This window comes from Nannospalax galili, unplaced genomic scaffold, assembly GCF_000622305.1.
Source record: "Nannospalax galili isolate Female #2095 unplaced genomic scaffold, S.galili_v1.0 scaffold39, whole genome shotgun sequence".
Taxonomy (NCBI): Eukaryota; Metazoa; Chordata; class Mammalia; order Rodentia; family Spalacidae; genus Nannospalax; species Nannospalax galili.
In genome coordinates, this window is record NW_008346683.1 from 6,665,058 (window position 1) to 6,691,226 (window position 26,169).

The 26,169-nt window shown below is 43.9% G+C and overlaps 1 protein-coding gene across 2 annotated transcripts in view; it reads left to right on the top strand.

The window, feature by feature from the left end:
• Aldh1l2 (aldehyde dehydrogenase 1 family member L2) overlaps positions 1–24,020 on the top strand; it is a 63,700-nt gene extending 39,680 nt beyond the window's left edge. Inside the window, exons 13-23 of one of the 2 annotated variants that reach the window (XM_008843137.2) lie at positions 2,023–2,173; positions 4,724–4,794; positions 4,893–4,998; positions 8,109–8,196; positions 8,664–8,757; positions 10,855–10,954; positions 13,317–13,415; positions 15,198–15,363; positions 18,061–18,166; positions 21,684–21,883; positions 23,870–24,020. In XM_008843137.2, the coding sequence (XP_008841359.1) occupies positions 2,023–2,173; positions 4,724–4,794; positions 4,893–4,998; positions 8,109–8,196; positions 8,664–8,757; positions 10,855–10,954; positions 13,317–13,415; positions 15,198–15,363; positions 18,061–18,166; positions 21,684–21,883; positions 23,870–23,925 (1,237 nt within the window). In that variant the 3' untranslated portion in view covers positions 23,926–24,020. The remainder of the gene's footprint in view (positions 1–2,022; positions 2,174–4,723; positions 4,795–4,892; positions 4,999–8,108; positions 8,197–8,663; positions 8,758–10,854; positions 10,955–13,316; positions 13,416–15,197; positions 15,364–18,060; positions 18,167–21,683; positions 21,884–23,869) is intronic. The other variant, XM_029568353.1, reaches the window with a different exon arrangement.
• The last annotated feature ends 2,149 nt before the right edge of the window (positions 24,021–26,169 follow it).

Sequence of the window (26,169 nt, forward strand, 5' to 3'; positions counted from 1 at the left end):
ATCTCCGTAAGTTCAAGGTCAGCCTGGTCTACATAGTGAATTCCAGGCCAGCTGGGGCTACAGGGAGACCCTGCCTCAAAAAGACAATTAAGTATTAAAAAAATAAAAATCCCTGCAAGGCAGTCTATCTAGCATGCACTGATTACATGACATATCTTATGTTACTTGAATCATATGAAATCTCACAGGAGTTCCTGATGTTTGTATTATTGTTTGTATCAGTCAAGATCCTACTTAGAGAAAAAAGTTTCATCTAGGACTACGTAGAAAGATGTAAGTGGAGCCATAGAGAGCACTGGCTGCTCTTGCAGAAGACCTGGGTTCGATTTTCAGAAACCCTATGGTGGCTAACAACTGGCTGTAACTCCAGTTCCAGGGGATCCAACACCCTCTTCTGACTTCTGCGGGCATTTCCCGACACACGAGTGCACTTAAACACATGCAGGCAATACACATACACATAAAATAAAAATAATAAATATTTTTAAAAAAAGATGTGGGTGAGGATCAAGGCTTCCATAAAGGCTAAGGGAGTGCCCCAGGCAAGACTAGCAGTGGGGAGAAGCTGCCAATCCTTTTGGGTCTGAAGGGACAGAGGAAGAAATGGGGACTAGAACCCAGAAAGATGTGTAGCCACAGAAAAGCAGTGTACAGTGGTCTGCAGGCACAGAAGCACATGATACAGTTGTCTTAGATGGGGGGCACCCATAAGAGACCTGGGGGGATTTAACCCCTTGGCCAGGTCCTCTAACACTTCATGACTCTCCTGAGGTACTTCTCAGTGGCCAAGTGATACAGGCTGTTAAGGTCATCCTCAAAGATCATGGATCAGAGTGGAAAATGGACAGAACTGCACATGAGGAATGTCCCACACCTTGTTTTCAAAAAGATTTTTTAAAATTATGTGTATCTGCGTGTAGTCTGAGTGTGGGTTTATGCATGTAAGTATCATGCCAATGGCAACCAGAAGTCATCAGATCCCCTGAAACTGAAGTTACAGGTGGTAGTGAGCTGCCTGATGTGGGTGCTGGGAACCAAATTTGGGTTGTCTGTAAGAGCAGTACACACTCATAACTGCTGAGCCATTTCTTCAGCCCTTCAGAGACAAATTTTAAATCTCCTGGATGAGTAGGAAGGAGAAAAATTGCTAAGGCCCAAGAAGAATATTACAGATGAGTAAGTATGGCAGAAGTAGATATAATTCTTCTTCCCATTTTCCTCTTATCTACAGCCAAACCTGACCTGAGTTAACACATCTCTTAGAGTGAGATCCAGGAGCAGCATCTGGGGGAGGGGGAGTGTCAAACCCAACCCTAGAATTACTCAATAGAACCACTCCAAGGAGGAAGGACACAGTGGGGGAGGCGAATACAAAAGATGCATTTTGACTATTTCAGGGTCACCCCACAGACCTCACTCACCCTCCTAAAGAAATAGAACACTTTAGGGAACTCCACTGTGGCATCTGTAGTTCAGTCCGTGTATCTTTGTGTCCTCTTCAGTTAGATGCAGATATTTCTCTATCAACCAGAAACCCACAGGTGTTGATAGTCCTCAGGGGCATGGGTCACACTGTGTATCCGAGGCTGCCCCACTGTGGCTGGTTCCTTTGAGCCACCTCCTGTCTGTGACTGTGTAGCTCAACAATTACTCTTATATATGTAGGAGGCACAGGGGCACATGCTGGGGACCCCTTGATGTCTCTGTGACTCCTGAGCAAAGAGCTAGGCTGTAGCTCAGTTGTAGAGCACTGGCCTAGCATGTGTGAAGTCCTGGGTTCTAATCCATAGAGCTGCAAAAACAGTAATAAAAACCTGAAAGAAATACTGTGTGCAATAACTTGCTTACTGTCTTTTCCCTACTGTACTATGAACTCCACAGGGGTGAGGGTCTGGTCCCTCTGGCTTCACCGATGGTTTCTCAGCCCTGGGGTGTTAGCCTGTGTGGTATGCGAGGCTAGTACACCTAGCTAGTAGGACTCCATCAGTAAGTGCTAAGCGGATTCTTTCATTGACTGTGCAGACTGGCAGACCTACTGGAAGAGCATCAAGAGGAGATGGCAACCATCGAGGCGCTGGACTCCGGGGCTGTCTATACCTTGGCTCTCAAGACTCACATTGGGATGTCTGTGCAGACGTTCCGATACTTCGCTGGCTGGTGTGACAAAATTCAGGTAAGCACAGCTTTTCCTGATGGAGAAGGGACTACATTTAGTTTATAGCAGGTTTGGCCTCTGCTTCTGCGATGGCAGCTTATTGCTGTGTCCTCTGGAGAGGAGCGATGTTGTGTCCCAACATGGCAGAGGGGCAGGGCCCCCCCCATGAGCCCTTTTCTCCTTTTCTCTCTTTCTTGTGTGTGTGTGTGTGTGTGTGTGTGTGTGTGTGTGTGTGTGGTGGTTAGAGAACAACTTTTGGGAGTCAGTCCTTGACTTTCCATCTTGTTTGGAATCACACTGAGGTTACAGAAGGGAGCACAGGACCAACAGCACGGAGCAGTGTGCTTGCTGCTCATAGACTCAAAGTGGCCACTGCAGCCCCTGCTATCACAGCCACGTTCCTGGCTACAGAGGGGGGGAAAGGACAGAGACTTAAATGAGCTTTAGAAAATGTCCCCACCCTCCCCCTGCCTTGTGTTGTCTCCCATTGGCTACTGTCATCTGCTAAGGAGACTAGAAAATAGTTCTTATCTGGGTGAATTGCTGCCACTTAACATAGACCTACATCTACACCTCAGCTTTGTCATTTACGTCTCCATGCCTCAGTTTCTTCTGCTGAAATCATCACAAAATAGATTGAGAGCAAGTTCTGCAGTCATGAAAACTGGTGACACAGGGCGAGTCTGAAACATGCAAACAACCAAGTTCCAAAAAAACATCAAGTTTTTGTTTGTTTGTTTGTTTGTTTTTTAAATCACAGTTCAGCCATTTACAGGCATTTAGTAATGATGGGTCATCTCTCCTCCTCAATCATGAAAGACAAATCACACCAAAACCCCAAAATTAACTTGTATGATTGATTCAAACTCATTTGGTACCAAACCCTGACCCAAATGGGCATCAATCTAATCTATCATTTAGAGTGAATATTCCTGCATCGTTGAGTAGATATGAATGTGTCTGGTTATGGAGGACGTCCCTGGGCATCCCACAGGTGACAGATGACATAAGAGGTGCATCCTTTATTATGTATCTGAAGTCTAAAGAATTCTGCATTCCAAAATAGACCTGGTCCTTCGAGTTTCAGATAAGTTTGTACATTTGTATCAGCACCAGCAATAATGTTAGGGGACCAGACAAATGAATAGCTTCAGTTAAAGATAAGTACTCCTGGCCAGGTGTGGTGGCACACACGTTTAATCCCAGCACTTGGGAGACAGAGGCAGGCCGATCTCTGTGAGTTCAAGGCCAGCCTGGTCTACATAGTGAGTGTCAGACAGGCTGGGACTACAGGGAGACCCTGTCTCAAAAAGACCAAAAAAAAAAAAAATCACTACTCTTAGTCAGTTGAGATTCAGTTTGGCTGCATATAATAGAAAACTCAAGTAAGAAGTTCATTTTCTCTCACTTCCAAAGAGTCCAAAGGCTGTCAGTCCGAACTAGCATGTGAGGCGCAGGCCCCTTCTCTCTCATTCTCTCTCCACTGAGCCTCCTACTAGTCACTAGTGTGACTTCCACTTCTATTGGGGTCTCATGATCTCATAATAAGCATTGCAGTGCCAGCAGCTTCAGCCGCATTCTGAGCAGGAAGACAGGAGGAGTGGGGGTGGAAGAAAGAGTAAAAGAGTCCTTGTGACTGGACATGGTGGTGCATGCCTCCTTTAGTCCCAGCACGCCAGAGGCAGAGGCAGGTGGATCTCTATGAGATGGAGACCAGCCTGGTCTCCATAGCAAGTTCCAGGCCAGCCAGAGTGACAGGGAGACCCTATCCCAAAAACATAAAAACAAAAACAAGAAGAGTCCTTGTCTGAGTAGAGTCAGCCCACTTTGAAGAGGATTCCCTTTGCAACACTTCATGTTTACACCCACAATCCACCATCTGGATCTGTTGTGGAGACAAGGAGACACGGCATTGTATCTGGGCACAGTGCTGTTGCCAGTATGTACTAAGGAAAGATGAAAGGACACTGGGCTGGCAATTTGCATGTGGGAGAATAGGGAATGGAGGGTGAGGGTGACTACATTAGAACTATGTTTATTTCCTGTACCTCATAGCGCTCTCTCTCTCTCTCCTCCCTCTCCCTCTCCCCCCCCCCCATATCCATGTGTGTTTGTGGATGCATGTGTGTGCATCTGTGTGGAGACAAGCAGTTGACACTGGGTGTGTGTCTCTATCACTCTCCACATAATTTTCTGAGACAGGATCTCTCACTGAACCTGGAGTTGGCTGATTCAGCGAGCCTGGCTGGCCAGTGAGCCCTAGTATCCTCCTGTCTCTGTGTGCTCAGTGCTGAGGTTACAAACAAGTGCGACCATCCCCAGCTTTTATGTGGGTGCTGGAGATTCCAACTTTGATCCTTATATTTGCTTGTCAAGCACTTTACTGACTGAGCATATTGTCCTTTGATAAACAAACATTCACTCTTCTGTTGGGATTTATTTCTTATAAGCAGAACACTACCTTTTCAGATTAGCTAGGACACAATGAGAGGATGAAAAATATATTCTTTGAGATTAAGTTTAGCAAATTGAATTAGTAAAACACATATCAACCTTTCTTTCCTTTAGGGTTCTACAATTCCAATCAACCAGGCCCGTCCAAATCGCAACCTGACCTTCACCAAGAAGGAGCCACTTGGGTAAGACGAGGAGAGTGCCTCTGAGCAACTCTAGAGAGAGAACTGAGGTTCGAGGGGCGGGGCTTGAGGGAACTGAGGTCCACACCTTCTCCCTACAGCGCCTGTGCCATCATTATCCCCTGGAACTACCCGCTGATGATGCTTGCTTGGAAGAGTGCAGCGTGCCTGGCCGCAGGAAACACCCTGGTGCTCAAGCCAGCGCAGGTGAGACTTGCTAGGGGGCAGAGTGCAAACTCAGAGCAGACATGCATTTATAAACAGCATGCCTTTAAACAAAAACAAGATTGTATACCATGTCCTTCCGCAGTTCATGAACAGCTCCTCATATCATTGGTAGATACTCATTTTTAAAAATTGTCTGTGTGGGGGTTGGGGGGACTGGAGAGATGGCTCAGCAGTTAAGAGCAATGGCTGCTCTCGCAGAAGACCCAAGTTCAAAACCCAGCCAACAACCTTCCATAACTCCAGTTCCAGGGGATCTGATGCCCTCTTCTGACCTCTGCAGGCACTGCACTGACATGGTGCACTTAGACACATGCAGGAAATACACTCATACACATAAAATAAAGATAAATAAACGGAGAGAGAGAGGGAGGAGAGAACACATATAGAGAACTCTGGGCAGTCAGTCTTCTGCTATTTGTGGGATCTTGAGATTGAACTCAAGTCATTAGGTTTGGTGGCAAGTGCTTTTACCCAATGAGCCATCTCTCTGGCCCCATTCACATTTAATTATCAAAAATCTTGCAAAGCTATGGAAAATGAGGGGAAAGCATACAAAACAACCTAATAATTATGGCACTTGTATAAGGTCAGAGGTATCAACCTTTGACATTGCAACATTACATTATCATCTGCAAAATCATTGGCTCACATGCATAGCTATCTTGGGAAGTGGGCCTAAAAGCATGTATATATATATATATATCAAGGGAATTCTTTTAAAAAATACACCAGGTAGTTCTCAAAATATCTATTAGTGCTATAAAATCTTTTTTCTTTCATGGTTGTGAGCCTGAGCTACAGTATCTTTCAAGCTTTTTCTTTTTAAAAACAGAGTCTCAAGTGGCCTAGGTTGGTCTTTTTAAATTAATTTTATTTTATGTGTATGAGTGTCTTGCCTTTATATAAGTATGCCTGTGTGTGCGTGTGTGTGTGTGTGTGTGTGTGTGTGTGTGTGTGTGTCCCTGGAACTGGAGTTACAGATGGTTGTTAGTCACCATGTGAGTGCTCAGGTCCTCTGCAAAAACAAACAAACAAAAAAACTGTGCTCTTAACCACTGAGTCATCTCTCCAGTCCCCCACTGTCGGGGATTCTGCCCCAACCAGGAGCCGGGAAAGGGAAGTGCGATGTCCGCCCATTACCCGCAGCCTCCCCAGGAGACAACCAGGAACTCGTTTATTGCAGGTGTTTACAGAGCTTATAAAGGCAAAAACCACAAAGGAAAATCCCCTCCCCAACCAGGTGTCCAATCATTTTAAAGGTGAACTTGAGCATACAATCTCCTCTCCATAGCACAGCACTGTGTTCGCGGGGTGATCACTCGCTGCCAGGATGCACGGAAATGACAGGAGCCAATCAGTGATTCATCAAAACAAGTCTGGCCGTGTTCTGGCTGTTTCCTCTAGGCGCCATCCTGCCTCGCCCCTGGCCTCAGGCCCCCACACCCCACCCCTAGATTGGTCTTGAACTTACTGTGTAATTGAGGATGACCCCAAACATCTGATCCTCCTGCCTCTACTTCCTGAGAGCTAGGATTGCAGGCCTGTGATGTCACACCCAGCTTCAGCAGAGTTTTAAATGTTATTCTAACCATGATGGCTTTATTCCAGGGCATAGCACAGGCTGAGGATCAGTCCCTGCTTCAGCTACAGTGCTGTGGTAGGCTAAACACACTAGTTTAGTAGGCTTCTGGGTAATTTCAGATGATCTAGACCAGTTTCTCCTCAAAGGTCTCCAGGAGGCCATGTTCTAACATTCACTGCATGGCTGTCGTGCATCTGTTTCTAGCAGGGGTCACAGCTCTTTCTCTGACTGCTGTGGTTTTGTTGTACACGTTCTGTATAAATTCTTTCAGGCACTTGTCCATTTTATGAAGGTAGTATGAATTAAAATGATAGTGCAGTCTGTGAATTCACATAGCCAGAACTGTAAACTTCCAGACATGGCAAGATCCAGGAAGCAGATGAGCAACTAAGGGGAACACAATGACACGTATACACATGCACACAAACACATACAGCCAGAGAGGGCACACACACACACACACACACACACACAGAGAGAGAGAGAGAGACAGAGACAGAGAGACAGAGAGACAGAGAGACAGAGAGACAGAGAGGGATATCCCCCCCTGGCCATCAGAGTCGGAGTCTCTGTTCATCCCTAGGATTCTGATGCACCTCTGAACCCTCAGCCCCCTGATCCTCATGCAGACTGAGAGCACTGTTGTCTAGACCTATGCTAAATGTGAGTCGTTAGTAGTGTATTTCCTATCTGTCATTTAAAACAGGAGATTCCAGAATCTGATTTCCATACTTCAATGGATCTTCTTGCATATTTAGAGACTTAACTAAAAAAGTACTAATTTAAGACAACACTGGTATGGCTAAAAGAAATGCAGTAAAAGGTTAATATTTGAGGGATCAGGGTAAAGGATATAAGGGAAATTCTTTGTACCATTTTGCTATCTTTTCTGTGAGTTTGAAATTTTGTTAAATAAAAAACCCCAATAAAGCAACATAAAATACAAATAAAATGAACCATTGGGGGCTGGGAAGGTGGCTCAGTGGGTAAGAACACTTGCTCTGCAAAGATGTGAACCTGAGTTTGAATTCTCAACACCCATATAAAAAGCTAGGCATGACTGGCTGTGGTTGTACACGCATTTAGTCTTGAGAATCAGGCAAGCAGATCTCTGTGAAATTGAAGCCAGCCTGCTCTACATAACAAATTCCAGGCTGGAAACAAAACAAAACAAAACACTGGATATGGCTGCATGTCCTTGGAACCCCAGCAATGAGGGACAGAGCCAGGCCGATCCCACAACCTGTGTACCAGCCTAGCCAAAACCTGGAACTTCTGATTTAGTGAGAGACCCTGTCTGAAGGCCTTAAGGTGGAAATTGAGAGACAGATGAAGATGCTTGACATCCTGTTGTGGCCTCCCTATGTGAACACACACACATGAATGCCCCGCACCCACACCCACACCCACACCCACAAATGAGCTCCCGTGTAGTCACATGGGGCAGCAGGGCCTGGGTAAGGACAGGACAAGGTCTGAGGAAGGTAATTGCAGTCTGTTCTGCCAGGTCACGCCCTTGACTGCTTTGAAGTTTGCAGAGCTGACAGTGAAAGCAGGCTTTCCCAAGGGGGTAATCAACATCATTCCTGGCTCAGGTAAGACCCCCCGGGGCGGGGAGATCCCCCTGCCTTGACCAATAATGGCTCAAGGGGGGCTAAGGACTTGTTTTCCTACTGCAGTCTTAGCATGAATTAACTGCATTAAAGCGAAATACAGTTCACGAAGCATACATATACTTAGCATGTAGTAAAACTCTTAGAGTAGAGCCCTAGTGTGTGGAGAGGTAGTAAGGGGGATTGGAATGCACTGTAATACCGTCCTAAGGTGGGCCATTTTGATTTTCAATAAGTACTTGAGAAGATAACAACTGAGGCTTATCTATCAATATTTTGGGGGCTGACAGTTGCATGGAAGATTATTTTAATCAGCTTGTAATTAATGCAGAAAATGTTCAACTCAGGTTTAAATGAAAGTTTAGGAATCTACTTCAACAAATGCAAACCTACCCTCATCATAAGATCTGAGTCATGTTTTCACTTGTGTTTTGTCCCCTAACCTATAGGAGGTGTTGCAGGACAGCGCCTCTCTGAGCATCCTGACATCCGCAAGCTTGGTTTCACTGGTTCTACATCTGTGGGCAAACAGATCATGAAGAGGTACTACTAACTTAGTGTAAAGAGAATGTACAACATGGCTTCTGCTTTGGTTTAAGCACAGCATTTTAGAGCAAGAAAAACCAAGGCTGAAGGGGTAGCTCAGTCAGTAGACTGCTTGCCTAGCATATACAAAGCCCAGGGTTCAAGTCCGAAAACCACATAAACTAGATGTGGTGGTGTAAGCTTGCAATCCCAGCACTCTGGAGGTAGAATCAGGAAGATCAGGAGTTAAAGGTCATTTCCTGCTACACAGAGTTTGAGGGCAGCCTGGGCTAGACCCCGTCACAAACCAAAGTGGAGCCACATATGGTGGTACACAGCTTTAATTCCAGCACTCTGAGGCAGAGGTACACGGATCTCTGAGTTCAAGGCCAGCCTGGTGTACATGGCAAGTTCCAGGCCATCCAGGACAACATAGTGAGACCCTGTCATAAAACCAAACCAAACCAAAACCAAACCTAGAGTGAGAAAAATGACATCAAAGGAAGGAGAGGAATCTGCTCTATCACTGCACAATACTGAGGTATCTGAATATAAGACTTCGTAGTACCTACAACTAAAGCTAGAGCCATGGGAGGCTGCTGCAAAGTTGGCTTGGCAGTTAAGAGCACTGGTTCCTCTTGCAGAGGACCCAGGTTCCATTCCCAGCACCCACATGATGGCTAACAATCACCTGTAACTCCAGTTCCAGGCATCTGATGCCCTCTTCTGGCCTCTGCGGGCATTGCCATGTATGTGGTGCACTTAACATGCAGGCAAAACACTCATATATAAGGAAAAAACAAAACAAAAAACTAGCTCCATGGGCTGAGGGTATAGCTCCACAGTCAAGTACTTGCTTAGCAAATCAAAACCAAGAAAACCAAAAAACTAAAAAAACTAAAAGAGGGGCTGGAGAGATGGCTCGGCAGTTAAGAACACTGGTTGTTCTTGCAGAAGACCCAGATTTGAATCCCAGCATCCACATGGCAGCTAACAACTGTCTGTAACTGCAGTCACAGAGGATCCGACAGCCTCTTCTGACCTCAGCGGGCACTGCATGACATGGGTACACTTACCTACATGCAGGCAATACATGCATACACATAAAATAAATAAATAATAAAAAAGGTAAACGATGTGGTAGGTCATACACCAAAAGTAAACATATCAAAATCATAAAAACAGTGGACACTGAGCCATGGAATAGGATTTTAAGGATCATTTTCTTCTAACTATAATTTTATTTGCTCTAAGAGTATTTATGAAGGCTCAGTGGTAGAGTATGAGCAAGACCTAATCACCATCACCACTGAAACAAAAAACAACTTAAAATGAGAAGTAATAAAATACACTCCTTTTATCTTTCAAGATTTATTTTTATTTTATGTGTATGAGTGTTCTGCCTGCATGTAGGTAAGTGCACCACAGCTTGTATATTGTCTTCCAGAAGAAGGCATCAGATCTGGAACTGGAGTTATGGACGGATGTTAGCTGCCATCTAGGTGCTGGGAACTGAACTCTAGTCTTCTGGAGGAGTGGGAATTACTCTTAACACTGAGCCCTCTCCCCAGCAACACCCTTCTGAAAACCAATATACCACTCCAGGGTTCTAGTGGGCTGGTTAGAAGCTGAATCTCCTTGGCAGAGCTTGATAGAACCAAATTCCTAAAGAATGTGAATTTACCTATAAAACTTTCTATCATTTGACCACAGAATTTTTCAAGATGTTTTATTACAGAAAACTTCTAAAACTTACAAAAGAATAGAGAAAAGCACAGTGAACCCCACACACACATCACCCAGCTGCCACCCTATACCACCACTCTTTCATGGGTCTTTTTCTCCTCCCTTCCTCCCCTTTCCCTTTTTGACAGGGTTTTTCTGTGTAGCAGGGCTAGCTTTGAACTATCTGTCCTCCTGCCTCTGCTTCCAGAATGCTAGGATTAAAGTACTCAGTACCATGTCCCTATAAATAGCTTAATAGTTCTTAATAGTTCTGAGGCTCAGTGATGTTTTCCATGGCAAGTGGTCACTTATGGTTAAATTGGCAAGTGAAGAAGGCGGGGGCGGAGACAGAGGTTGCCTACGGCTTCTTTCCCCTTTATTTTCCTCTAGCTGTGCTGTGAGCAACTTGAAGAAAGTTTCCCTTGAGCTTGGCGGCAAATCACCACTTATAATATTCAATGACTGTGAACTTGACAAGGCAGTGCGGATGGTAAGAGTGGGTCAAAGACAAGGTGGTTCCCGCTTCTATAACACATTCCATCTCCCTTACTGGAGGTCTTCCAATGAGATTGGTTTTGTCTAGTCATAAGTAAAAGTCATGGTTTTTATTTGGTTTGTTTGTTCATTTTTGTTTTTATCCTAAGGGCACTTAGGTTTTAAAAGTAGTATTTGGGGGCTGGAGAGATGGCTCAGCGATTAAGAGCACCGACTGCTCTTGCAGAAGACCTGGGTTTGATTCCCAGCACCCACATGGCAGCTAAGAACCATCTTTAACTCCAGTTCCAGGGGAATCCGACTCCCTCTTCTGACCTCCACAGCATTGCACGACACAGGTGCACTCACATACATGCAGGCAAATGCACTTGTACACATAAAAGAAAAATTTTTTTAAAAAGTTCTTAAAAGTAGTATTCTGGGAGCTGGAGAGATGGCTCAGCAGATAAAGAACACTAACCGTTCTTGCAGAAGACCCGGGTTCAGATCCCAGCACCCACATGGCAGCTAACAACTGTCCATAACTCCAGTTCCAGGGGATCTGACAGCCTCTTTTGTCCTCCGTGGGCACTGCACAATGCGGGTGCACTTACCTACATGCAGGCAATACATGCATACACATAAAATAAAAATAATAAAGTTTAAAGAAAGAAGTAGTATCTTGTAGCCAGGCATGGTGGCACAAGCCTTTAATCCCAGTGCTCCGGAGTCAGAGGCAGGCAGATCTCTGTGAGTTCAAGGCCAGCCTGGTCTACATAGCGAGTTCCAGGGCAGCTGGGGCTACAGGGAGACCCTGTCTCAAAAATACTAAAAAATAAACAAGCAAAAAACCCCATAAAACTGGACATCCATGGTAGAAGAAACAACTGGGGATACAGGGACACCCTGACTCAAAAAAAAAAAAATTAAAATAAGAAGTAGTTGACAGACTGGAAATGTAGCTCAGTTGGTAGAACACTTGCCTAGCATGCATGAAGCCCTGGGTTTGATCCCTGATACCATGTAAACTTGGCATGGTGATGCATCCTGTAATCTAGCACTTGGGTGGGGGTAGAGATAGGAGGATCAGGAGTTGAAGGTCAATCACTGCTGCATATTAAAGTCAAGGCCACATTGGCCAAGAAACCCTGCTTCACATAAATAGGAAAAATACAAAGTAGATGGCAGCTGAGCACAGTGAGTGATACAGACCTATAACCTCAGCTGCTCAAGAGGATGACACAGGAGAATCACCTGAGCCCAGGAGGCCAGAGCCCACCAGGAGGCCAGAACCCACCAGGAGGCCAGAACCCACCAGGGCAACATAACAAGATTTCATCTTGTAAAACAACTCAAGTACTTGGCAACATTAGTTTCCTGGTTTCAACTGCAGGTTTTTAAGATACCATCACAGGGCTAGAGAGATGGCTCAGTAGTTAAGAGCACTGGTTGCTCTTGCAGAAGACCTGGTTTTGTTCCCAGGCCCACATGGCAGCTCTCACAACCATCTGTCACTCCAGTTCCAGGGGTCTGATGTCCTCTTCTGGCCTCCCTGGGCATTGCATGCATGAGTGCACTTACATACCACAGGCAAAACACTCATACACATTTTTAAAAATCTTTAAAACAATTATTCTTGGGGCTGGAGAGATGGCTCAGTGGTTAAGAACACTGACTGTTCTTGCAGAAGACCCGGGTTCAAATCCCAGCACCCACATGGCAGCTAACAACTGTCTGTAACTCCAGTTTCAGGGGATCTGACAGTCCCTTCTGTTCTCCCTGGGCATTGCACAACACGGGTGCACTTACCTACATGCAGGCAATACACACTACACATAAAATAATATATATATATATACACATATATATAATGTTTTTTAAAAAACAATTATTCTTAAAATTGGGCTGATCCTCATCCTTCATTTCTAAGACAAAGGTGCCCAATGGTGCCCAGTGAGCAAGCATAGGGAGGTGAGCTGAGTCTTCTGGGAACTCTGGTGGAACATGGCTTTTAGTTCTGCACTGAGCAAGTATGAGAACCAGAGTTTGGATTCCCAGCATGCAGCACCCACATACAAAACCAGGCAGGATGCTATGCATCGGTAGTCACAGCGCTGGGCAACAGGAGGATCCCTGCAGCTCATTGGCCAGTCAGTCTAGCTGGATCAGGGAGCTCCAGGTTAGTGACAGACCCTTTCTCAGAAAAAAAGGAAATAAAAAGGTGGAGAGCAGAAGATACCAGATGTCCGCCTCTGGCCTCCACAGGTACACACGCACACATGGGCACACACGCACACAATATTCACTTCTCTCTGTGTAACTGGATGGCAGTCATGACTTACCAAGTAGCACTAAGACTGCTTTCTCTTCTGCCAAAGGGCATGGGTGCAGTGTTTTTCAATAAAGGAGAGAACTGTATTGCAGCTGGGCGGCTGTTCGTGGAAGAATCTATCCATGATGAATTTGTGACCAGAGTGGTAAGGCACCTTCATATATATTCTATAAGTTTTACAGAAATGGCCCTACCTTCAAAAGCACTTCTGGGATTATTCATGAGTTTTTAGGTGTGATAGCAATAGTAGTATTGTGCCAGTTGTCCCGGCTAGAAGTTCACGTGGCTCAGTGATAGAGTGACTGCTTAACATGCACAAGGTCCTGTGTTGCATCACACATCCACACACTAACACTCGCACACATCCACACAGAAATCACACATCCACTCACACATATACAAAGGCATACACTCGCACACACATACACACACAAAATTGGGTTTTTTTAAACTGTGTGTGTGTATATTTATGCGCATACTTGTGACACAAGCCAACCGTGTAACAAAACTCTCTACAGCTGGTTATCTCTTTCCACAATGTGGGTCCCAGCATCAAACTTGAGTTCTCAGCACTGGTAGGAAGTACCTTTACCCACTGAGCCTTTCACTGACACCAGTTTTTATTTTTTATGGCTATATGCTCACATACTTAGAGATGAAAGTATACAACAAGTATTTGCATCAAAATAACTCAAGTGAGCGAGGGAATAAACTGGTCAGGAGTTGGTAGCTGTTGCTGGGCGAGGAGTACATGAGTTTCATATGCTTTGTTCACGTTTATAAGTGCTTATAAATTTTCAAAATAACAAGTTAGTTACAAGCCTGTAACCTCACTAAAGCAATACTTAAGCATTTGTTTTCATTGGTAGTATTTTAGATCCTTCACATCTGTGAGTCACACTCCTAGATTTTTGTAAAAGCCTAAGGTGACTAAACAGAACGTCATTAGACTCTCACAAACCCTCACTTGCAGGTAACACGACAGCATTTCATTCTTTCCTTGAAAAATAGCAAATAAATAAACCTGTAGATTGATCACGAATCCAGAACTGTGAGACTACAAGTCATTTGTAGCACTGTTAAGGTAAACTCTGTGGCTAAAATAAGTCATGGGATATCTACTATTACGAAGGTAATAATGATCAGGAGCTTGTGTATATCCAGGAAACTAGCACCTAAATTTTCCCCACCAAATCCAACTTTCCTAATGTGAAAAACAAGCAAACAATGACATGGTATCTGGCTGGAGTGGTGACTCAGTTGGTAAAGTGCCTACCTTGCAAGCATGAGGACCTGAGTTTAGTCCCCCAGAACCTGCAAAAACAAGCCAGGTGTGGTGGTGCATACTGGTAAACCCAGTGCTGGAGAGACAGCAGAGACAGGTGGACCCCTGGGACTCACTGGCTAGCCAGCCTAGCTGATTGACAAGCTCCAGACTAATGAGAGGCCCTGTCTCAAAGAACAAAGTGATGGAACGCGAGGAACAACAGTAGAGGTATCCTCTGGTCTCCATGTGCACCTGCATACACACAAACATGCACACATACACACAAACAAAAGCAAACTACCTTCTCTTCATGAGAGTGTATAGTCATCCAGAGAGGCAGGTGGTAGGCAGTCAGGTGAGAGTCACTTTGTCAGTAGAATCCACTTTGCAGTATAGACAGTATAGACATCCCAGGCTTTCAGGATCAGACACTTGATGAAATTTCCAACACTGAGGCCTGAAACTTCAAGCACTTGTCATATCGATTCATAACAACCTTGTATCGCACACATGCTCTTTCTGTGACCACTCAGCAATTTTGGGCTGCGCACACATCTGTGAACAGCTTAGTACAAAATGTACTGTCTGTAAAACTCAGCCAAGAGAATCCATTGTTGGGACTAACAGCGAATTGTGTTTTGTGGACTGGGCAATATACAGGTAGAAGAAATTAAAAAGATGAAAATTGGTGATCCGCTTGACAGATCTACTGATCATGGACCCCAGAACCACAAGGCCCATCTGGAAAAACTGTTGCAGTACTGTGAAGCTGGGGTGCAGGAGGGGGCCACGCTGGTGTATGGGGGAAGACAGGTACAAAGGCCAGGTAAGAGCACCTCCTTGGGGTGTGCATTGTGCCCTTCCCAGCTGCAATGGATGGCAACGATTTCCATGTCAGTGCCATCTCACTGCAGAAGTGAACAGTGGTGTTTATAATATGGCCAGAAAAAAATGGATTTGTTGTTGTTTTCATCCCGTTTGGCCACTTACAAGCTGCAGAATATTGGCTGACACAGTATTTCTGAAGTTCAGTTTCCCCCTGAGTAGAATGAGCTAAAATGTGCACAAGCACCCTGCTTTCCCGACCTGGGAAAATGAGAAAAATGAATGTGCCAGGTCCTTCCCTATCCAGGGAACAGATGTGGTGAAGTGTTGTCAGGCCCTGGCCAACTTTAGTCTTGGTACTCTGAGACTTAAATCTCAGCCAGCCAAGCCCAGGAAGGGTTTGCAGCTGCTGTCAAGGCAGGAGCTCTTACTGGCATTCGTGAGCAGCTCCCTGTTCCCACCCTCAGGACAATCACTGTTTACATGGTTACAGAGGACTGAGCACTGGCTCCTTACTCTGAATATTGGGAGTGGGCAGGAGATAGCTATTCTGTGTTTCCTTTATGAACTGAATTTCCAGGTCACTGAGTAGATGATAGACATTTGTACAGAAAAATCCTTGCAAATTAATAGATAGGGTAGAAAAATCTCCATTTTTTATGTGTATGAGTATATTGCCTGTATGTATGTAAGTGCACCTGTATCATGCAATGCCCACAAAGGTCAAAGAGGGTGTCAGGCTTTTGTTAGCCACCATGTGGGTCTTGGGAACCAAACCCAGTCCTCTGCAAGAGCAGCCAGTGCTCTTAACTGTGGAGCCATCTCTCCAGCCCACTCCCCATCACTAGTTTGTGTCTCTCTGATAGATGAATAATTGATTCAGGAATGACTGTCCATGGAGTTTGGAGTTACTAGGTAGGTGAAGGTTAAGAAGGGTCTGATATTTACAAGGCACCAAAGTACTCACACCTAAGATTTCTCAGGAAAAAACAAAGTTGACAGCTGGAGCAGAGGAGGTAAGGGTGGTTAGTGTGGGCATCAATGAGAGCTAGACAACTGGATGAGCATCTCCAGATGGGTGACAGCATGCTAATATACAATATCACCACTGAAATATTTCTTGCTAAGAATAATCAACTTTAATATAATCACACCATCAAGCCAGACTTTCAATTTATAGGAAATAGCAGAGGGGTGCTATTTAACAGGTACAGAGTTTTGGTCTTACCAGCCTAACAGTTCTGGAGTTGGACAGTGGTGAGAATTGTATGGGATTCCATATGAATACATTTTTTTTTGTCTTTTTGAGACAAGGTCTCCCTGTAGCCCCCATCTGGCCTGGAACTCACTATGTAGACCAGGCTGGCCTCAAACTCACAAAGATCCACCTGCCTCTGCCTCCCAAGTGCTGGGATTAAAGGCATGCACCATCATGCCTGGCCTGAATGCATTTAACACTAAACTGTGTACTTCCAAATGGTGGAAGTGATACTGGGCGTGGTGGCACCCGGCCTTTAATCCCAGCCCTGGGAGGCAGAGGCAGGTGGATCTCTGTGAGATAGAGGCCAGCCTGGTTCACACACTGATTTCCAGGTGTGCTGGGATTAGGGAGACCCTGTCAAAAAAAAACAACAACAAAAACAAATGGCTAAGATAGTGCACTTGGGAGGCCGAGGTTGAATAATTGCAAGTTTGAGGTCAGCCTGGGTTATGTAGCAAGACCTTGTCAATAAATAAATAAATAAAATGGTTATGATGGCAAAAATTTTATGTTCTGTGAATTTTACTGCAATTTAAAGGGAGTGATAAACACTGTATAGAGAAATGCGTATCACCCCCGAAGAGGCAGAGGTAAATTTAAAATGTTAAGAGAGTCTACAGTATAGTGCGGCATGGTGGCATACACTTGTAACCCCAGCACTCAGGATGCTGAAGCAGACTGTCTGGGCTACACAGCAAGTTCCAGGCAAATTTGTGCAACACAGTGAGAGACTGTCTCAACAAAACAGAGAGTAAGGGAGGGTAGAAAAAGACATTTAGAGTAAAAGACACCAGAAATTTAACAACCAAATGCAACTATGGATTTATCTAAATCCTAAATCATACAAATTGTTAAACAATAACAAAAAGGAGGAAAAGGAGGAAACTTCTAAACAATGAAAGTGAAATATAAACAACAAATACTGAATGAGCATCAGTTTAATTAGCATCATACTCTATTGTGATTATGTTAACCCCGACCCCCCCCCCCCCCCCCCCGGGCATGCTTGTGCTCGCCTTTAGTCCCAGCACTCCAGAGGTAGAGGCAGATGGATCTCTGTGAGTTCAAGGCCAGCCTACTGTTTCAAAATGACAAACAAACAAACAAACAAACAAAAAACCCACCTGTACCTTTTACTGATTTGTACTGATTGGGAATAAAAATTGAAATCTGGATCTTGCTTTAAGACATTTCAACATAACAGAAAAAATTTATTAAAATATGAATACTTATTTTACTAATTCTACCCTCTGCCTTTATATATTTGAAATTCTCATAATAAAGACACTTAAAAAATAATAAGCTATGAATGCCACTTCCAAATAGAAACGTGAACTCCTCTTGGCTTCACAGAGCCCAAGGGGGGAGACAAACCAAGAGAATGGTTAATTGAAAGGATCTAATCTTTAACTGATGTTCTTGGTTTTTCCTCCACAGGCTTTTTCATGGAACCCACTGTGTTCACAGACGTTGAAGATCACATGTATCTCGCCAAAGAGGAATCCTTTGGACCTATCATGATCATTTCTAAATTCCAAAATGGGTATGGTCCTTAGGCATATTTTAACTTGGGTTCTGACTTACTGTTGCACTAAGTTTTCTTTCCTTTTCCCTTCTTGGGAGGCTCACTTGCACACCCTCCAAGGCCCTGGGGCTCATGGACTAATGTTAGACATTTTTAGTTTGGGTTTTGTACCATTTTATGATATTTGGGGGTAGGGGGTGCCTTACATGAAATGGCTTCCCATAACCCATGTGCCATTCAAGCCCCCCAGTAGTCTCCATCAGCTTTTGCGCACCTGCGCCCATGCACCATCTCACCACATGGTCTGCCTCATCTCGCCCTGTGGAGCCTGCAAGACAAGCAGGGCATGCCTGCCCCCTTCAGTCAAATGCCTCACTCCCTGAGTTCCTAAAATGGCCACCACTAACTCTCCATCTGGCCACTCCCCATCTTGCAGTGTCTCTGCTAACTCTCCCCAGGGGCTCGGCTGGCTGGCTCCATCCCTCTTTCTCAGGGTGCGGGCACTCATCCATCGCCCATGCTTTATGGAGGAATGAGTAATTTTTGGGCTACACTTGCAAACTTCCCCCACTTTGCCTTTTACTGTACACATGGCACGAGGTCAATGGACATGCAATTCTCTACCCCAAGAATAACTCAAGTAGTTAAATCAAATTTGTGAACTCTAGGTTCAGTGAGAGACTTTATCTCAAAAAATAAGATGGAAAAGCAATTAAGGAAGATACCCACATCAAATGTCTACTTTTATAGATTGTTAATATATATTTACCTGTCAGGTTAAATTACTGGCTGACAAAACAATTTTAGGAGTGAACTTACCTTCAAGGGATATCTGAAGTGTCTGTGGAAACAAAGCAAACAACTAAGATACAACATAAATAGTTTTTATATTTATGTTCCTGAGAAGGGCAACATGTGGAAAAATCTCAATCCCAAAGAAAGAAGGCTGCTATCATAGGCTCCAGACCCCCAGAACCTGATACTCAGCTTTCCAGAGAAATGTTCACGGTCACCAGCTAGTCAACTGTTAATGAGACGCTGGATGTTAAACTACAGCAATTTTCCAAAGTGTTCAGCATCTAAGAGGAAGACCATGTGGCAGCTGAGCTCATGGAACCATATTAATTTGAACGCGCCGGTACCTTGTGGTACACTACCTCACACAGACCAGGCTGGCAGATGTTGTAGAAAATACCAGGTATAGAGTCCAGAAAGACTTCTTAGCCATGGACAAACAGACATACTGTAAGACTTCTGAGGATGCTTACACTGTAGAAGTCTGTTGATACTGTCCCAGAGATGCCTTCTTTCATTATAAATTCTCCTGGTTTGGTCTTAAACCTGCAGACATTAGAAGGTTCTAAAACCTGGTTATGTCCCCTTCTTCAAAGAGCATCATATCTAATGGCAATGGGCAGTTAGGTCACATAGTGGGCAGGATGGAGCAGTGGTGAGGGCATGCCCTGTGCCTCTCACCCTCCTGTCTCTGTGAGCTTGAACCAGTTATTTACACCACTCTGGGCCTCAGCTTATTAGAAAATTGGGTGAATGATAGTGTTTATTAGAAAAAATGGGTGAATAATGTCTTGTCTTTTGTGAAGATGAAACAACTCAAGTATCTGCAGCTTCTCTGTTACCATTATGCCCATTGGTATTCTAGAAGTAGACAGTGGCTGTGCAGCTAGCGCACCTCAGCAGCCCTCAGTGGGAATTGGCAGGAAGCTATCTTCCTTCCTCTGCTTCCTTAGAGCATATGGATTCTTACTAGGTGCAATGTATCAAGAAATGTTCTAGCAAAGTCAGTCTCCTCAGAGCCAGGTTCCAACCTTTATATGCTAATCAGAAATTAAACAGAGTCATGATGACCTACAAAAATCCTTTGGGAAAAATATAAATAAAATTATGAAGGAAAAATAAAAAAGGAGCTAGAGATGGCTCAGTGGTTAAGAGCACTGGCTGCTTTTATGGAGGACCTGGGTTTGATTCCCAGCATGCACATGGTGGCTAACAACATCAGTAACTTTGGTTTCAGGGAATCTGACACCCTCTTCTGTCCTCCACGGGCATTGTGCGACATGGGTGCACCTACCTACATGCAGGCAATTTTATCTATATGAGTGTATTGCCTGCATGTATGTAAGTGCACCCGTGCCGTGCAATGGCCACAGGGTCAGAAGAGGGTATTGGATCCCCTGGAACTTCAGTTACAGATGGTTTTTAGCCACCATGTGGGTGCTCGGAATTGAACCCTGGTCCTCTGCAAGAGCAGCCAGTGCTCTTAACCGCTGAGCCATCTCTCCAGCCTCCTCATGGCTATTTACTTATTTATTATTTTATTTATTTGGTCTTTTTGAGACAGGGTCTTCCTGTAGCCCCGGCTGGCCTGGAGCTATGTAGACCAGACTGGCCTTGCACTCTCAGAGATTCACCTGCCTCTACCTCCTGAGAGCTAGATTAAAGGCGTGCACCACTACGCCCAGCCTATTCTTTTTTTTTTTTTTTTAATTTACTTATTATTATTATTATCATTTTTTTGGTCTTTTTTGAGACAGGGTCTCCCTGTAGCCCCAGCTGTCCTGGACCTCAATGTAGACCAGGCTGGCCTTGAACTCACAGAGATCCGCCTGCCTCTGCCTCCCAAGTGCCGGGATTAAAGGCATGCACCACCACGCCTGGCTTTACTTATTATTTTTATGTGTATGAGTGTATTGTCTGCATGTATGTAAGTACTCCCATATCATGCAATGCCCACTGACGTCAGAAGAGGGTGTTGAATCCTCTGGAACTGGAGTTATAGATGGTTGTTAGCCAACATGTGGGTGCTGGGAATCAAACGTGGCTCCTCTGCAAGAATAGTCAGTACTCTTGACTACTGAGTCATTTCTCCAGCTACCTTCATGTCTACTCTTATGTGGGGTTATTACAGTATTCATAACTCCACACCAAGGTTTCACATCTGCAATTCAACCAAATCTTTGCATCTGTCAGCATTCTGTAAACAAATTCATTTCATCCTCATGATAATTAGATTAAGTCCTTTTGTTTTGCACTAGAATGAAGGGTACCAGATGAGGTCATCTGGCTGAGTCCACCCAGGTAGTCTGGACACTGAGTCTTCTCACTGACCCTCCACATTCTGCTACCTTCACAGCAGGACTGGGGGACCTGGAGAGGCTTCCGGGGAGATACCAAAGAGCTTTGAACCTGTGCAGACCTGAAGAGAGAAGAGAAGCCATGTTCTGAAAGAAGGGGAGGGGGAGATCACAAGCAATGACCCTGGAAGAGTGGAAAGATGACTTTGGGTCAGATGGAAGGAGCCACTGCATGGATGTATGAAAAGTAGAATTCTCAGAGCTATAATATCTCTTGGGCCTTCAGTGTCAGCCTGGAGCATTTAACTTTTTATTTATAAAGTCTAAGCAGGTGGCAGTGAAGTTTTCCTGTTTCTAGCATAAAGAAAAAAAAATTCGAACTAAATGAGTGTATTACCCTTTACATTTAATGGCATCTTTTGTCTTCTGGAAATATCTTATAGAGACATCGATGGAGTGTTGCAGAGAGCAAATAACACAGAGTATGGTTTGGCCTCTGGGGTTTTCACGAGAGACATAAACAAAGCCATGTATGTGAGTGACAAGCTAGAGGCAGGAACAGTTTTCATTAACACCTACAACAAGACAGACGTGGCAGCCCCGTTTGGTGGAGTGAAGCAGTCTGGCTTTGGAAAAGACTTAGGTGTGTATGTATGGCTTGATTCTGTTCCTGTGTGTCCATGTAGTCACGTCACACAATTTGCATTTCATGCAACACCTGTTCATTGTTTTGAAATGTGTTTACTATATGGCAGTTTACAAGGGCAGATTTTTTAAAAAACTTAAAACATTAGTTTTAATTTTTCATGTGTATGTTTTACCTGCATGTATGTAAGTGCACCATGTGCATGCATCACCCACAGAGGCCAGAAGAGGGCATCAGATCTCCTGAAATGGGAGTCACAGATGGTTGTTAGCCACCATGTGGGTGCTGGGAACCAACCCTGAGTCCTCTGCAAGATCAGCAAGTACTCTTAACTACTAGGCATCTCTCCAGCCCCACATTAAAAATTTTAAATTACATTATTTATGTGCATTTGTGGATGTGAGTGTGCCATGGTACACATGTGGAGGTCGAGAACAACCCATCATGTGGGTCCCAGGGATTGAATTCTGGTTGTCAGGCTTGCTTGGCAAGTGCTTTTAATCCACTGAGCCATCTAAAGTAAAACGTTTTTAGCTAAAATGTCTTTGGTTTTTAAAATCTGATATTCAAAATGAATTTGGTTATAATTTGGAAATGGAAGGTCTTGAACAGCTTCAAGAATGGGTTCTGTCTGTGAGACCTTGCAGTCTTTCCGAGTCACCATAAGCAGAGTTTGTTGGAAGTCTGGGGCCTTGGGGTTAGAGTATGTAAAAAGCCAAACATGGAATTCACTGTGAGCAGTTGTCCTAATGTCTTTCAAAGAATAAGCTCACTTTGGATGCTAAAATCGTACCAGGCCCTATTCTAAGAACTTTACCTACATGCAGACAATTGCACTTAGGAGGTAAGTACTAGGATCAAACTTTTTATATCAGGAAAGCAAAGCTCAGTATGGCTGGGGGAGTTGCTCAAAATCACAGTCAGAATCAAAGTCAGGCAGTCCAACTGTGGAACCTACACTTTATTCTGTACAGTCCTCCATTGTTTAGTGTTGTGGTTGTGGTGGAAGACATACTTGTGATTTACTGAGATTAGTTTGCCAGTATGTTTGGTTCATTTGGGGTACCGAGATTTTTCTCTTTTCTAATTATTTTCAGCAATGTATTTATAGAAATAAAAATTAGTTTTCATCCCTGAATCTAAAACACAAGAGGCTTTCCTGGGAATTTTTACAAAGAGGCAACCATTTTCACTTGTCCTTTGACAGCATAACTGACAGCTAAAGGTCTGCTTTGTTATAGACAGGACAATTTGCCTGGCAATTTTTCTTCTTCAAGTTTGAAAGCATCTTAGCTCCCTGGTTCTCAACCTTGGCTGTACCTCTAACTGGAATCACCCAGGAGCTTTCGAAACATACAGATGGTGATCCAGTTGTTCTGAGGTATAAGCAAGGTGTTGGGACTTCTAATGAGACAAATTTGACAATCTTCTTTCTATCACAAGTTCATTAGTCTCCCTGTGGCAATCTGCCCATAACTTCTTAACCATAGAGATCAGATTGTACCTGCTCAAAACAGAAGCAGATGAAGACAGATAGACTGAATTTTGCTTGGGAATGGGCTTCTGCGTCTGTAGCATGTGGAATAAACTGCAGACCCTTCTCTTCATGGCAAGTTGAAAGCTAATGCTTCCAAGCTTTCCTTCCTGTGCTCAGCTATGTTTTATTTAATGTGACTAAGACAGCATTCAGGTCACTGGATGTACAGAGAATAAACAGAATTTATCATGGAGGGCAACAGGAAGGTGGTTTGGGGCTGAAGCTCACCAATCCTGATCCTTAGAGGACCTTCAGTGTGGTGTATTCGCATCAGCACTGTGTGAAAAGTATGAGGAACATAAAACTTCAGGGCCTTCCCCAAACTTAACTCAATCCACCTCCAAGTGAGCTAAGCGCTCAGATGATCCACATGAACTTGAGAGGCACAGGCCTAGGCCACCCTCTGTCTTTGCACATGGTCCATTGACTGCTCTTTTCTTCCCTAGGGGAGGAAGCTCTAAACGAATACCTCAAAACCAAGACTGTGACACTGGAGTATTAGAGCAACGCTAGCACCTGGAAGCCTTTGATGGACAGCTCAACTTCTCAACTCTTCACATGCTGAAGATGGTGGGGGTGCTGAGGAAGAGGAACTATCCACGAGCCAAAAAATATGCATGAGGACCAAGAAGTGTGCCAGGCCACTTATCTGAGCATTTATACAAGTGCTTCAGTATTTTCTAAATATTTTTTATATCTTCAAATGGTTAAATTCTGACAATGTTGGGTATTATACATATTTCCAAAATATCAAGGTTCCTCTTCCCTACCAGGACTGTTCTCTTCCTGGCTGCCCATCTTGAACACATCGATGCCATGCAGCTGTAATGGACCAGACATATATGTTAGGATTTCTGTGATACATAATGATCTCTAGTCTCCAAGTCATCCATATGAGATACAAAAAAATCTGTAATTTTACTTTCAAAGAATAGAGTATCTTTTATAGAATGTGAAGGGTTTTTTTCCCTTTCATGTTGACAGTAAAATATTATCTTTGTGCCTTTGATTCTGTAACTCACTGTGGCAGGTGATCAGCCCACAAACATTTCCTCAATGTCTACACCTACTTGGTACAAAGTACTATATACTATGTTCTGAGAGGTGTACTAAATTCATTGACGTGAGCTTTGGTCCCATAGTTTAAATTCTACTAAATGGTTCTTTTTTTTGGGGGGGGTCTTTTTTGAGACAGGGTTTCCCTGTAGCCCCATCTGGCCTGGAACTCACTATGTAAACCAGGCTGGCCTCAATTTTAGAGATCTGCCTGCCTCTGCCTCCAGAGTTCTGGGATTAAAGGCATGTACCACCACACCCATCTACTGAGTAGATTTTAAAGTGAATTTTGTGGGGGCTGGAGAGATGGCTCAGTGATTAAGAGCACTGGCTACTCTTTTAGAGGACCAGGGTTCAGTTCCCTGCACCCACATGGTGGCTAACAACCATTTGTTACTCCAGTTCCAGAGGATTTAGCACCATCTTCTAGCCTCCATAGGCACTGCATGAATGGGTGCACGTAAACACACAAGATAAAAATAAATAGATAAATTTAAAGTAAATTTCATGAGACTAGGAAGTAGTAGCCTGAGGTATCTGATCTTGGTCGAAACATAGTACGTGACCTCAGGAAACTTATACAACTTCTTTGAGCCCCGGCCACTAGTCAAACAGGGATAGCAATGCCCTCCAAGGGACCCTTATTACAAGGATTCTGTGCAATAAGAAAAGCCCCTAGAAAAGTGCTTCACTGCATGCAAATATTCGATTAAATTTAACTCTTCCATCACTACTTTAAAAATATGTTGATAGGTTAATGGACCAGATGAATGAACTTCCTACACTTTCCAGTAATAATCAATCCTTGGACTTCACTCACCTGTTCTCATATAATGCCTGATACAGCAGAGTGCTGACAAACACCATGTCAAATGGTGCTGGACACTGGCTCACATCTCTAATACCAGACTCAGGAGGCTGAGGCAGAAAGATCACCACAACCAAGGCCAGCTTGAGACTGTCTCAAAAATGGAATTTAGATGTCAATAGCACTGGGAAAGGGACATCCTTTTCCTGGATATCTTAGCTTCTACTTTTTGTTGGCTGCGTGATGTCCAGCAAGTTAATGACCTAATGTCTCCCGAGTCTAGGTTTGTTATCTGTAATATGGAGAAAAGAGCTCTGTCTCACCTAGTGTTGTGGTAAATCATACTTCCTGAGGATCTGTATCATAGCATTCAAGGACTGGCTTAGGGAGTGCTGACATTGCACCCCGCTGGGACATGGGATAAATTATTGTGGCTGATGTATGACTAGATGAAGGGGATTTTTTCCGAACACAGAAGTCTCCAGAAGGTGACCAGAACAATTAACTTCTTTTGATCTTACTTTTGAAGCAAAACTTCACTGAACACTTATTTCTTTGCTCTGAAGAAGCCCCCAAGGAGTATTTACTACTTTGGAGGCAATCAACAAACAGCCAAATCAGAGGCAGAAGACATTTCTGAGGAACAAATACCAGGTCTGGTCCTGCCTTGATTAACAGAGTAAATGTTGCCTTATAAATGTTTTTAAAATTACACTACAACTCATGTATGATAGGAAATTAAGTTGGAATGAGTATTCAGTAAGTCTCAAATTATAGTTCGTATTTGAAGAAACCACTTTTTAAATTCTTTAGTAAACAGTCTATTTTTGAGAAAGATCTTTTTTAAAACAACATGCATTCTTTTAAAAAAATATATTTTAT